Below are 14,200 nucleotides of genomic sequence, written 5' to 3' on the forward strand. Positions count from 1 at the left end.
CATTTTATCAAGATTTATGTTTGTGCAACCCCTCTAACGCTCTGATTTTCCATCATAGATACAATAAATTTCTTATGTGGTTCTCCTGATCTGACGATTCTTGATTCTTTTACTAATTTTTTTTTTTAGGAGGGAATGCCCAAAACCTCATGTACATGACACCAGTTCCCGACTAAGAAACACTTCTCGTCAGGATACTTGCAGCCGTCAGATGAGGTTCATGCGATGCCCGGTGTTCCTGCTACGACCTGAAATGTCACCCCAGACCCACGCCCAAAAGCTATGTGGAGCGTCGCCAGACACGTCTGAGCTGGTCATCGGCGCTAAGTTACAAGCGAGGCTCATCACTGAAGACATTTCTGCTCCATTGAATGAGAATCAAGGCCGAAGACATGTCTCGGGACGCCCCGGACAGCAGTGGTATACCAACCTGATTGTGGCCCGCCATACAGCTCGACAACCAGGACTGATGGTCTGGGGTGCCAATTCATTTCGTAGCAGGACCCATCTGCTTGTCATCCGCGACACCCTTACACCTCAGCCGTACGTCGACGATATCCTAAACCGGCCTTGTTGCCCTTCATGGCAAGCCATTCTGGACTTTCATTTCAGTAAGACAATGCCCACCTTCACACGGTGAGAGTTTCTGCCACTTGTTTTCCTGCTTGTCAAACCCTGTCTTGGCTAGCAACGTCGCCGAGTCTCTCCCCAATTAAGAACGTTTACAGCATTATGTGCAAGGCCCCCAACCATCCCAATATTTGTACGATCTGACGCACCATTTGGACAGGATCTGACACGCTATCCCTCAGGAGGACATCCGAAAACTCTGCAGATCAATATGAAGCCGAATAATTGATCGCATAAGGGTCAGAAGAGGACCAACACGTTATTGACTTTCTCAGTTTGTGAAGCTCTTTCTCTCGAATAAATCATCCAATTTTTCTGAAATTGTTATCTTTTTTTTATCTTCCCATTCGGATAATTTCTTCGTGGTGCCTAGACTTTTTTTGTCTTGGTGTTTATATAAATACATTTACAAAGAAAGTCACATATCTTTTGGTGAGGGATGTGTTGCTGTTCATTACAGTGAAAAAAGAACGGTGATTAAAAACTTCAACGTGCTGTCAGAAGGACTATGAGAGACTCTTTTAACGAATTTGAAAGCAATATTTTATCTGCAGATTCTAAAAATAACCCCAAAAAATTTTAGTCGTACGTAAAATCTATGAACGCTACAAATAATTCAATACCTTCTCTTGCTGACAGTACGGGTAATGTAAATGATGATGATAAACAGAAGGCCGAAATTCTAAACCTGTCTTTCAAAAACTCGTTTAAGATAGAAGACTGCAGCACCATTCCCCCTTTCAATTATCGAACAAACGAAAGGATGGCTGACATAGTGTTTAGTGTATCTGAGATTGTAAAACAGTTAAGATCCTTAGACGCCAAAAAGGCATCTGGCCCAGACGGTATCCTCGTAAGATTTGATGTTGACTGTGCTACAAATATAGCACAGCATTCTTATCCATCATCTATAAGAGATCATTGGAACGGCGGAAAGTTCCACGGGACTGGTAGAAGGCCCAGGTCATAGTAATCTATAAAAAGGGTAGAAAATCGGATGCACATAATTACCGGGCAATTTTACTGACATCGTTTTGTTGTAGAATCATGGAACATATTTTGTGTTCAGACATAATGACCTTTCTAGACGCTGTGAAGCTCATCTGCAGAAATCAGCACGGTTTTAGGAAACAGCGGTCATGCGTGACACAGCTGGCCCTTTTTGTGCATGATATACAAGAGGCTCTAGATACCGGCTCCCAGGTGGATGCCATATTTTTCGGCTTTCGAAAGGCGCTCGAATGACATATGCGGCTGGATAGAAAGTTTTCTAACAGACAGGGAGCAGTATGTCGTCCTGAACGGGGTAACTGCAACAGAAACAAGAGTAACTTCAGGTGTGCCCCAGGGCAATGTAATAGGTCCTCTGCTTTTTACGATTTACATAAACGATCTGGTTGATGTTATTTACAGCGGCCTTAGACTGTTTGCCGTTGATGCCGTAATTTACAGGAAAGTAGTATCACACGAAAGTTGTGAACAAATCAATGAGGATTTGCAGAAAATAAATGCGTGGTGTAATGACTGGCAGTTATCTCTCAATATTAGTAATTGTAACCTACTGCGTATAACAAGGCGAAAATCCCCATTAATGTATGAGTACAAAATAAATGATCAGTCTTTGGAAGAGGTAACATCAGTCAAGTATCTGAGTGTGACTATTCGAAATGATCTCAAATGGAATGATCAGATTACACAAGTAACGGATAAGGCGAACTCTGGATTGCGGTTTATTGGTAGAATCCTGAAGCGATGCAGTCATTCAACAAAGGAAATAGCTTACAATACGTTAGTTCGTCCAGTCTTGGAGTAGTGTTCGTCTGTATGGGACCTTTACCAGTTCGGTCTGATTCAAGAGATTGAGAAGGTCCAAAGAAGAGCTGCAAGATTCGTGACTGGTACATTTAGCCATCGCGAGAGCGTTACAAATCTCATAGAAAGTCTGAGGTGGGACACACTTGCTGATAGACGACGCGATAGCGGAGTATATATGTAGATGCAGAAGATAAATTTATGTTATCCTTTCTGTTGTATCTGAAATTGTGTATTTGTTAATAAATAAGACTAATTTTGAGATTGTCTATTGTGGCCTTTTTTTCCTCAAGAGCAAGACTTCACGGCACGGCTCCATACTGGAAGAGGAAGAGGAGGAGGAGGAGGCGGCTGCACCGGACATGATGGAAGCAACGACCAAGGGCGTCGTCAAAACTTCCCCCTACATTGGCTACTTCTCGTCAGGGACCAACTACTTCGTCCTATTCATCTTAATGCTGATGTTCATTTGTGCACAAGGATTGGCAAGTGGCGCTGATTATTATATTTCGTACTGGTGAGTAAACAGTCAAATGTCTTTTGTCTAGCCGCAACACTTATCCGCAATGAAATTAACATAAAAAATGATTTTTTTACCTTAAAATACTGTGAACTGCTGTAACAAGGTTCAGTGGAAATGATCATATATTTTTCTGGAACGTACTATTTAATGCGTATATCCAACGTCAGAGTACATCTTGACTCTTCCTTACAGTATTACAAATATCAGTATAGCATTGATTGTCCTCCAGCACCATATTATGTTAGACAGTGAACATCATTTTTGCGTCACTCTCCAACGCTAACCCCTTTCTTCATCAATATGTAGTTATATGGAACTTGATACTCCTATCGATTATTTATCAGAATAACAGTGAATATATACTTTTATTTCCCACAGGACGACGCAGGAAGAGGCAAGGTTGGCGCGCATTATTGAGATGCAGAATAACAATGGCACAACGGACGGAGCGAACATACTTGTAATTAGTTCTGAAGACGATGTCAATATTCAAGGGATTGACAACATATTAGACACAGACACCTACATTTTTATTTATATTGGAATCATTGCTGCACTGTTTTTAATAGCGTTCACTAGGTCTTTTGTGTTTTATAATATCTGCATGAGCTGCTCCAAACAGCTTCACAATACAATGTTCAAGAATTTGTTACGAACACCCATGCGATTTTTCAATTTAAACCCATCAGGTAAGTGAAAATTGATCTATAAAATATTAAAATGTCCTATTACATTTTATTCACTGTTGCTTTAGTGATCTCTGTTAGGACAGAATTAAGAATCACATTATAAAAATTTTAATTATAAGGATACTCCGTGTTTTGAGAGTTTCACTTTTGTTTTTATTACGTGGAAACAACGCATCGGCAACTGCTGCACCATAACACAACGCACGTCATTTCGTGTCTAGCACACTCAATTCCGTTACCCGCCTCCGCAACAGAGATTGCTAACGTCCGATACTGTTCTGGCACTAGATCGTGTTGAATGCTTGGAAGAGCTAATTCAGGATGACTTTACCTTATCCACTGTCTATTGCTGCTCAATAGCGGTTGATTTGGTTCTCCTCAACTGTAAATAAAAATTCCTGCTTACAGACATTGTTTCTATGATCGTGTAAAAATGATTCCTTCATGGCGCATTTGGCGCAGTTTTCTATAACCCAGAGTTTTACTGAACAAGCACCGTGATATAGGGGTAGCGTCTTCGAATAGTAGTCAAAAAGTACTGTGTTCAGGATTCACTCCCACATGTCGCCTTTAATTGTGAATAAAAACTATCAGCTCTGGCAGCCGAAGATCTCCGGCATAAGAAGTCATCAAGCTATGCCGACAGCCTTATCAAAGACGACGGAGGAGCGGACAGAAGTTCTGGATACTCTCGTGCCCTTGGGGGTGGTAAACTGGCCCTGTAAGGGGGAAGAATCTATAATGTTCAACGGCATGAAGATGCAGAAGGCAATGGAAATCAGTGCATTAAAGGCACATAACATGTATCCACAGAACCTGTGGCCTGTAAATGAGGAAGTGTCGTGGATGCTGATCTTTCCATTGGCAAAATATTCCGAACTAGTCCCCCATTGCGATTTCCGGGAGGAGATTGTTAAGGGGAAGGTGACCATGAGAAAAGCAACATACGGAAGGCTAACATTCCACGAATTGGAGCGTGTATAGTCAGAAATGTGGTAGTGAAGGTATAAAACGTGAGAAAGGAAATGCAGAAGCTAAATAAAGGTGTAATGAAGGTTCAGTGTAGTGAAATGGAAGAAAGGTAAAAATTTTTGGTCAGACGAATGTGGAACAATATCAACAGCAGCAGAAAGTGGTATAACGGGAATAGGATTGGTTATGAAGAGGAAGGTAGGGCAGAGAATGAGTTTCACTGAATTCAATAGTAGGATTACCCCCATCAGAAGCGACAGCAAACCAGCGCCAACAACAAAAGTTCAGGTATACATGCCATTTTGACAAGCAGAGAATGAAGAGACAGAATAGATGAGGGACTGAACAGGTAACTCGGCATGAAAAAAGAACTGAAAATCCAGCAGTTATATGGGACTGGAACTCTGTCGGGAAAGAAGGAACTGAAGCTGGTGTTACGAGAGAATATGGGCTCGGTAGTGGGAATGAGAAAGGAAAAGGGCTAATGGATTCTGCAGTAAACTTCAGCTGGTAACAGCGAATGCTCAGTTCAAAAACCACGAGAAGAGGAGGTATACTTGGGAAAGACCTGGAAGCATGGAGGGATCCCAGCTGGATCACATCATAGTGAGGCAGAGATTCCGAAATCAGATACTGGATTGGAAGGCGTGACCAGTAGCAGATATACTCAGATTACAATTTAGTAACAATGAAGAGCAGCTTGAAGTTTGAGAAGATCGCCAGGAAGAGTCAACGTGAAAAGTCTTGAGATACTGAAGCACAGAGAAATGGTGATGTGCATTTGAGGTTGTCTAAGGCTGTAGATACTACGATAACGAATACCAAAGTAGGCAGTTCAGCTTAACAGAAATGGACTTATCTAACAAGGGAAATCATTGAAATTGCACAGACAGATATAAGCATAAAGAAGATAACTTCGAAGAATCCTTGAGTAACAGGAATAAAACTTCAACTGTTCGAAGAAAGAAGGAAGTATAAGAATGCTCAGGAAAATTCACAAACAGGAATAAAACGAATGCAAGGAAGCTCAGGCGAAATGGCTGCTAGAAAAATTTGATGACATCGAAAAATAAATGGTCATCGGAAAGACTGATTCAGCCTACAGAGAGGTCAAAAGAACTTTCGGTTAAATTGAAAGCAAAGATGGCAACGTTAAAAGTGCAGGAGAAATTCTACTGTTAAACGTAGAGGTGAGAGTGGATAGATGGAAAGAATACATTGAACGGCTCTACGAACGAGAGGAACTCTCTCCTGACATGGTATGAGAAAAATGTAAGTCGATTAGGAAGACTTAGAACATCCTGTGTTAGTCAGAGTTTGGCCGAGCTTTAGAAGATTTGCATTCAAATAAGACAAAAGGCACATACAACATTCCTTCTAAAATCGTTGGGGGAAATGGCAACCAAACGATTATTCAAGTTGGTGTGTATAATCTATGAGATTGGAGACATATCATCAGACTGCCGGAAAAAAATATCATCCACATATTTTCAAAGATAACAGGGACACATAAAAGAGAGAATTATCGCACAAGAGCTTATGGATCCAACTTGCTGACAATAATAATATAAAAGTGGTCAGAAACAGTTTGAAAAACGTGCTAGGGTTTTTAGGGTAGGTTGTGCAGAGAAATAATTGTTAATAAAAAAATTGATACATTGCATCGTTTTCGAGTTAATTAGCGTTGTTAATCAGGCGGTTGCGCGCGCAAATGTTCAAATGGCTTAGTTAGGCTTCCTGAAACCGAACAAGACAGCGATACAATGATTGGATATGGGACGGTAGTAAGGTGCCAAAGACTGAGCAGTTTCGTGCGCTACCATCTATTCTATGAGAACAACTGACACTAACTGCATCTGGCGAGCCTCTTGAATTTGTGCACGCAACGGATTGATTGGTTAACTCTAACGCTAATTAACTCGGAAACGATGCAACACAATGAATTTTTTTCTTGATAATTATTTCTCAGCGTAGCCTACCTTGTAACACCATTACACGTTATAAACTTTTCAGACTGTTTCTGACCACGCTGTATAGAAAAATGGAAAAGAAAATTGAGGGTTTCTTAGGTGACCAGCAGCTTGCCTTTTGGATAGGTAAAGATACCAGAGAGGCAGCTCTGACATTGCACTTGATAAGGGAAGAAGGATTTTTCGACCTAGGAAAGCATTCAACAATGTAAAATGGTGCCTGATGTTCGAAATTCTCAGAAAAGTAGTATACGCTGTAGGGTAAGCATGTATAAGGACCAAGAAGAAACAATAAGAATAGAAGTCCAAAAACGAAGAGATCGTATTAAAAACGGGTGTAAATAGGGATTCAGCCTTTCTTCCCTGCTTTTCAGTCTACTGATCGAAGAAGCAGTTACGAAAAAAATTTAAAAAGGTATTACAATTAAGGTGATGGAACATCAGTAATAAGATTCGCTGGTGATATTGCCATCTTCATGGACCTCGAGGAGGAATTACAGGACATACAGAAGCGATATACAGTCTACCGAAATGGATATGAACTGAAAGTAAACTGAAGAAGGACGGAAGTAATGAGTAGAAATGACATTAGTGAGAAACTTAACGTTAAAATAGGGGAGCACGAAGTAGATGACGTAAAGAGATTCTGCTACCTTGGATGCAAAATAACATATGACAGACGAAGCAAGGAGGAGAAAAATTCAGTTTAGGACGGGCAGTGAGGGCATTCCTGTAGAAAAGAAATCTACTAGTGTCATTAATAGGCTTTAATTTGAGGAACATTTTTGTTAGAATGTGCTTCTGGAGCACAGCCGTGTATGGTAGTGAATCATGTACTGAACTATGCGACAACCGGAGAAGAAGAGAATCGAGGTGTTGGAGATGTGGTTCTACAGAAGGATACTAAAAATTTTCTGGACAGATAAGATAAGAAGTGAGGAGGTTCTCCACATAATCGGCAAGGATATATGGAGAACATTGACAAGAAAAGGGACAGGATGACAGGACATGTGTTAAGACATCAAAGAATAACTTCCGTAGAACTAGAGTGAGCTGTAGAGGGTAAAAACTATAGCGGGAGGCAGAGATTGGAATAAATCCAACAAATAATTGAGGACATTGGATGTAAGTGCTACTCTGGAATAAAGATGTTTGCGCAGGAGAGGAAGTCGTTGCAGGGCCACATGAAATAGTCAGAGGACTGATGGCATCAATCGCTCCCCACTCGCACCCTCATAACTTCAGCGCTATCTGCATTAAGTTAGTCTCTTGATGAACTTGCAATGGATTCAGACCTGACTAACGGGTTAGTAAATCGTTTCCAATTATTGATGAGGGGTTGGTTGCAGTTTTCAGCCAAATAAACCGTTGTTTTTTAGGATGTTCCAACAGAATTTTGCAGCCCGCTTCTCTGCTTAAAATTATATTAGCGTATCCGTGATAGTGGGAAAAAAACCTCCTCACCAGTATTTTGGTCAACATACGGAAGAGAGATGTGGCAGCCAACAGTTGCCGATCACCAGAGTGTGCGCTCTACATTGTCATCTACATTCCTCAAGCCACCTTATGGTATGTGGTGGAGGGTAATTCGTGCACCACGGTCACTTCCACACTTGTTTTACTCTCGAATTATCTGTGGGAGGAATGGTCGGTCGCAAACCTCCGCGTGAGCTCGTATCTCTCAGAGTTTGCTTTCGCAATCTTTTCGCGGGATATTTATAGGAGGAACCAATACAATGGTTGGCTCTTCTAAGAACGTACACTCTCGGAAACTCGATTTAAGCGGCATCGCGATATACACCTCTCTTGCAGCGTTTGCCACTGGAGCTGGATGAGCATCTGGGTGACGCTTTCTCGCTTATTAAACGAACCTATGCTGAGGTGCGCTGCTCGCCTTTAGATCTTCCCAATTTCCCCAACCAATAGTACTTATTGAGGGTCCCAGCTGTGTCCCGGGTTTGTCTCAAACTCCTTCCACAATGTCTCATTGATCGTGATGTCTCCGTTGGATGGGGAGGTTGCGTTTGGCGGGCTACATGATGGTATTCAAGAGAAGCAGACAGCGTATTGACACCATACAGTATGGTTGATCTGATGATGGTTGCATTATCCAACATCTTACCATTTCGAAACAATAAAGAAAGTGCCTTTCCGAATTTGAAGTGCCTAGACAATGACGATATTGGGATAAGACTTACAGTATTGTGAAGATGGGTGATACAACAAAAGTCATGGTAATGTATGTAAAGTTGTTAATGAACTCTGCTGCACTCAACCAAGGCAATGGATACGGTAGTAGCAGCAATAGTGGCGGTAGCAGTAGTAGTAATAGTAGTAATAATATTAGTAGTACATTTATTTAAAAACTGTAAACAGCAATACTATTAGTAATAGTACATTCAGCAATAGTAAAGCGTAATATGTAATAGTATAGAAAAAGATGGAACAAAGGCTAACAATAGGCTATGGTTAAGGTAAAAGTGCTTTCTTTCTGTAGTATGAAAAAGGTAAACAATTCTAAATATCCAAATGAAAATTGAATCAGAGAGTTGTGTAATATTAGTGACCACAGTAAGCATAATAACAACACGAGAAAATAAAGAAAAAAACGGTAATTTCTACTTCGCAAGCAAATGTGGACAGTAGAAGGAGATTGTAAAGCACCCTGTTCACAGTATGGGTAATGAACAATTAATTAAATGAAAAAAGAAGGTGTCGGTACCAGATTTCTGTCTCTAGTTTCTTCATCAACGTCCCGCAAATAAAATAATTCTTCCATAGTTTATTAAACTGTTTTAGCGATGACGAGGCAAATGTCAGACTTGTCATATCGAAACCTATCGTGGTTCTTGTGAAACTCATAGTTAACGTCAGAACATCCACATACTAAATACCAGTTGCCAACATCATCCTGAAGTTACTGAAAAAATCTATAAAATGTGACATTTCTCGCATGGTTTCTTCACGGAAACTGCTCAGCGTAAAGCCGTAAATTCGATCGCTGTGCGGTGTGTGGCTCTTTTGCCGGTATTCCAGCGTCTTGTGAGATGGGCGTTGAAGTGCCGATTGAACCGCCGTGGGGCGGTTATGTTATGCATAATTTTTCTTCGAAATTGGTACAGAGTATACACAAATAAATACAAGGTTTCCAACATGTGGACATTAATTTTATTCCTCGCAACTATTGCAAAACTGTGACAGTATAATATTCTTTCGACTTGGTTTACAGTATAAGTAAATAAATATAAGGTTTCCAACACGTGGACATCTTGAACAGTTCTCGGGTATCCGACCGGGTAGCGTCGTAATTTATCCACAATATTTCGGCAGACGTACACGGTGCCATCGTCAGGTGGTTCCTGACGAATGCTGTGCTGTTCGGTAGAGCCCCTCCACGCCCACACCGGCATGATGGCCAACACAAAAAGGTCTACTGCCATCTCTGCATAAGGGTTAGTATTCACTAAAGTGAGGTGTCGCAGGATGTGGGTACTGCGATGTTTGCGTACGTCTGGTTAGGATTAACCGTTAATACGCGCTCATCTGGAGATAGATTGGTCGAAATCTGACGAAGGGTAGCGGTTTGAAGGGCAGAGGAAAAAAAGTGCCAAGGCAAGAGCCAAGGGAAAAAAACCTCTGCGAAAGTTAGGTCGGGCGGCAAGAGCAGTAGCGGTTGTCTTGCTGCCTGCGATAGGTTGTGCAAGGATAGGCTTTGTTAGTAGTGGGTATCATGCATGTCGATACCTTGACGTTGTGCGTTTGTGCTGCTCGGCGGCTGGCGCTGGGTGCTGGTACAGAGTCCTCGTTCAGCGTCCTGCAACCTGCAACAGTTATGTTTGTTATCGGTCTTGTGTCCGATAGGTCATATACCGGAGGCACAGTGTGAGGGAGTGTTGGGAGATTGTTCGTGCGTCTGTGGGCGAGCTCGTCGGTGTCCCTGCTGTGGCCTGTTGGTCGGCTCTAATAGCAGCTGGTAGTTGCCAGTCAGTATTGCTGATATACAGGGGCTTACCGACGTTTGTCGCTGTTTGCGTATGTTAGTTTACCATAGGTGGTTATGCCCTAGCTAGCAGTGTCTTTGGCCGCTTGTGTTTCCACCTGTGGTTGTGATCGTAGTTTCCCAGAGTGAGGATGAAAGGATTGTTCGAGTGTCTCGAGTTCCTGTATAGTCGTGTAGCGTGTTTCTTGAATACTTCCTTGAGGGTATCAAGGCGGTATTCATGGTGAAGATCCACGGTGCGTGTGTAGCGTGGAGCATTGCTAATGATTCGTAGCACTTTGTTCTGTATGATCTGCAGGCGGCGCAGTCGTGTGGGAGCTGCATATCCCCAGACGGGAGCTGCGTACGTCATCAGAGGTCTGATCAGTGTAGTGTATAAGGACCTCGACACCCTCCTATTCAGTGTGCTTTCCCTGTTGAGCATTGGGTAGAGCTGTTTGAGCCTCGCGTGCGCTCGGTTGGCAACGTATTCGATGTGGTCCCCCCATGTAAGTTTCCGGTCCAGCCAGACACCAAGGTATCTGACTTTCTCTCGGAAACGTATTGGGCGTGTATGTAGTGTTATCGGTCTACAGTGTTGGTGTTTGCGCAGTAGTTTCGGTCTGCGTGTGAACAGAACTGCTTCGCACTTGTCGACGTTTACTTTAATACGCCATCGCTCCAGCCAAGGCTCAGCTGTTCTGAGTGCTGTCTGTATTCGTGAGTTGATGTTCGACGGTTTCCAGTCTTGCGCGAGGATGGCTGTGTCATCCGCGTAGACGGCTAACGTCGTGTTTCGTGTCGCTGGGTAGTCATTAATGTACAGGTTAAACAAGATGGGCCCCAGAATGCTTCCTTGGGGTACTCCAGCTTGGATACCGTGTTGTGTTGATTGTTTATCCTGCACGTTAGTGTTGAAACATCTGTTCGTGAGATATGAGTGTATGAGACGTACGAGTCCGTCTGGGAAACCAGCTTCGCTTAGTTTGCGTATGAGTCCGTTGTGCCAGAGACGATCGAAAGCCTTTTCGATGTCTAGGAACACGGCCCCTGTGGCTTTGTTCATGTTGTAGCCGTGTGTTATATGTTCGACTACGCGGAGGAGTTGTTGTGTTGTCGAGTGGTGATTCCTAAAGCCGAATTGCTCCGGTCTTAGGGTGTCGTTGGCGATGCAATTCCCTAGTGATACGTTTTAGTATTACCTTCTCAACAATCTTGCTGAGTGAGCACAGCAGACTGATGGGTCGGTAATTTTGTGGGAGGGAGTGGTCTTTCCCTGGCTTCCTGAACATCAGGACCTTGGCCGCCTTCCAAAAGTCAGGGAAGTGTTGGTGTGTCAGGATGGCATTCGTTAGGTGTGTGAGGTATTCTACGGCTTTATCCGTGAACTCCTGGAGGACACGGTTTTGAATGCCATCAGGCCCAGGGGCTTTTCTAGCGTTGGTGTGCTTGATAGCCCATGTGACTGTGCTGTTCCTCTCGGCGCCCTATATATACTAGCCGTTACCCCCTACCACCTCTCCTGGTGTCTTCGGTGCGGCCGGCGCGGCGGCTACTGGAGGTGGTGGGGGAGGCGGCGCCTGGGTCTGAACTGGGGTCTGCAGTCTTCCCTGCTGCCGCCGTCGGGGGCGGTCCTCGACCACTGGGACCGCATCTTTCTCTCCAGGCTCAGTGCAGGGTTCGAAGCCTGACTAAGTTGAAGGCCGCTGTCTTTATTAATTAGATCGTCCTGTAGTCGGATTTCGATGGCCTCTTTAGTAACGCAGTCCCAGAAGTAGGAGGATTGACAGAGTATTTTTGTTTTTTCATAGTCCATAGTATGGCCAGTCTTTATACAATGGTCAGCCACGGCTGATTTAGTGGCCTGGTGTAATTCGGTATGGCGCTTGTGTAAGCGGCACCTCTCTTCTACAGTGCGAACTGTCTCTCCAATGTATGATTTTCCACACTGACAGGGGATTTCATAAACGCCTGGTTTTCGAAGGCCTAGGTCATCTTTCACTGAACCCAGTAGAGTCAAGGTTTTTGAAGGGGGTCGGAATACACATTTCACATTGTGTTTCCCCAGGATTCTACCGATTTTTCTTGAGGTGTTTCCGACAAACGGAATGCACGTCAACGACTTGTGTTCTTCTTGTTTCTTCTTCTTGTTCTCTTGGCGCAGTCTGTCTGAGTGCGTGTCTTATTTGCTTCTGGTTGTACCCATTTTTCCGAAATGTTGTCTCGAGGTGCTGCAGTTCTGCCGGAAGGCTCTCCTGATCGTAGATCGATCGCGCCCTGTGAACAAGTGTGCGCAAAACGTCTTCATTCTCTGAGTTGTGATGGTAATTGAAGGCATTTAGGTACAAAACGGTGTGTGTAGGTTTTCTGTATACACTGTGTCCCAGCTTGCCGTCAGGTTTCCGTTTCACCAGGACGTCAAGAAACGGTAGGGCAATATCCTGCTCCACCTCCATCGTGAACTGTATGTTGGGGTGCAGCGAGTTGAGTTGATCGAGAAATTCATTTAAGCTGTCCCGTCCATGTGGCCAAACAACGAGCGTGTCATCCACGTAGCGGAAGAAACAAGTTGGTTTTTGTTTGGCTTGTTCTAGTGCCTTCTCCTCGAAATTCTCCATAAAAAAGTTGGCTACAACCGGTGAAAGCGGGCATCCCATGGCGACGCCATCTGTCTGTTCATAATAATTTCCGTCGGACAAGAAGTATGTTGAGGTGAGCACGAACTCGAAGAGCCTTCTACATCTACATCTACATTTATACTCCGCAAGCCACCCAACGGTGTATGGCGGAGGGCACTTTACGTGCCACTGTCATTACCTCCCTTTCCTGTTCCAGTCGCGTATGGTTCGCGGGAAGAACGACTGTCTGAAAGCCTCCGTGCTCGCTCTAATCTCTCTAATTTTACATTCGTGATCTCCTCGGGAGCTATAAGTAGGGGGAAGCAATATATTCGATACCTCATCCAGAAACGCACCCTCTCGAAACCTGGCGAGCAAGCTACACCGCGATGCAGAGCGCCTCTCTTGCGGAGTGTGCCACTTGAGTTCGTTAAACGTCTCCGTAACGCTATCACGGTTGCCAAATAACCCTGTGACGAAACGCGCCGCTCTTCTTTGGATCTTCTCTATCTCCTCCGTCAACCCGATCTGGTACAGATCCCACACTGATGAGCCACCTCCTTTGTTGATGGACTACATTTTCTAAGGACTCTCCCAATGAATCTCAACCTGGTACCCGCCTTACCAACAATTAATTTTATATGATCATTCCACTTCAAATCGTTCCGCACGCATACTCCCAGATATTTTACAGAAGTAACTGCTACCAGTGTTTGTTCCGCTATCATATAATCATACAATAAAGGATCCTTCTTTCTATGTATTCGCAATACATTACATTTGTCTATGTTAAGGGTCAGTTGCTACTCCCTGCACCAAGTGCGTATCCGCTGCAGATCTTCCTGCATTTCGCTACAATTTTCTAATGCTGCAACTTCTCTGTATACTACAGCATCATCCGTGAAAAGCCGCATGGGACTTCCGACACTATCTACTAGGTCATTTATATATATTGTGAAAAGCAATGGTCCCATAACACTCCCCTGTGGCACGCCAGAGGTTACTTT

General features: G+C 43.5%; 1 protein-coding gene across 1 annotated transcript in view; it reads left to right on the forward strand.

Annotated features, from left to right (window-relative positions):
* LOC126457999 (ATP-binding cassette sub-family C member 4-like) overlaps positions 1-14,200 on the forward strand; it is a 271,245-nt gene that overhangs the window by 213,162 nt on the left and 43,883 nt on the right. The window contains exons 13-14 of the mRNA XM_050094771.1: positions 2,736-2,959; positions 3,344-3,654. Coding sequence (XP_049950728.1) covers positions 2,736-2,959; positions 3,344-3,654 — 535 coding nt within the window. The remainder of the gene's footprint in view (positions 1-2,735; positions 2,960-3,343; positions 3,655-14,200) is intronic.

This window comes from Schistocerca serialis, chromosome 2, assembly GCF_023864345.2.
Source record: "Schistocerca serialis cubense isolate TAMUIC-IGC-003099 chromosome 2, iqSchSeri2.2, whole genome shotgun sequence".
Classification (NCBI taxonomy): Eukaryota; Metazoa; Arthropoda; class Insecta; order Orthoptera; family Acrididae; genus Schistocerca; species Schistocerca serialis.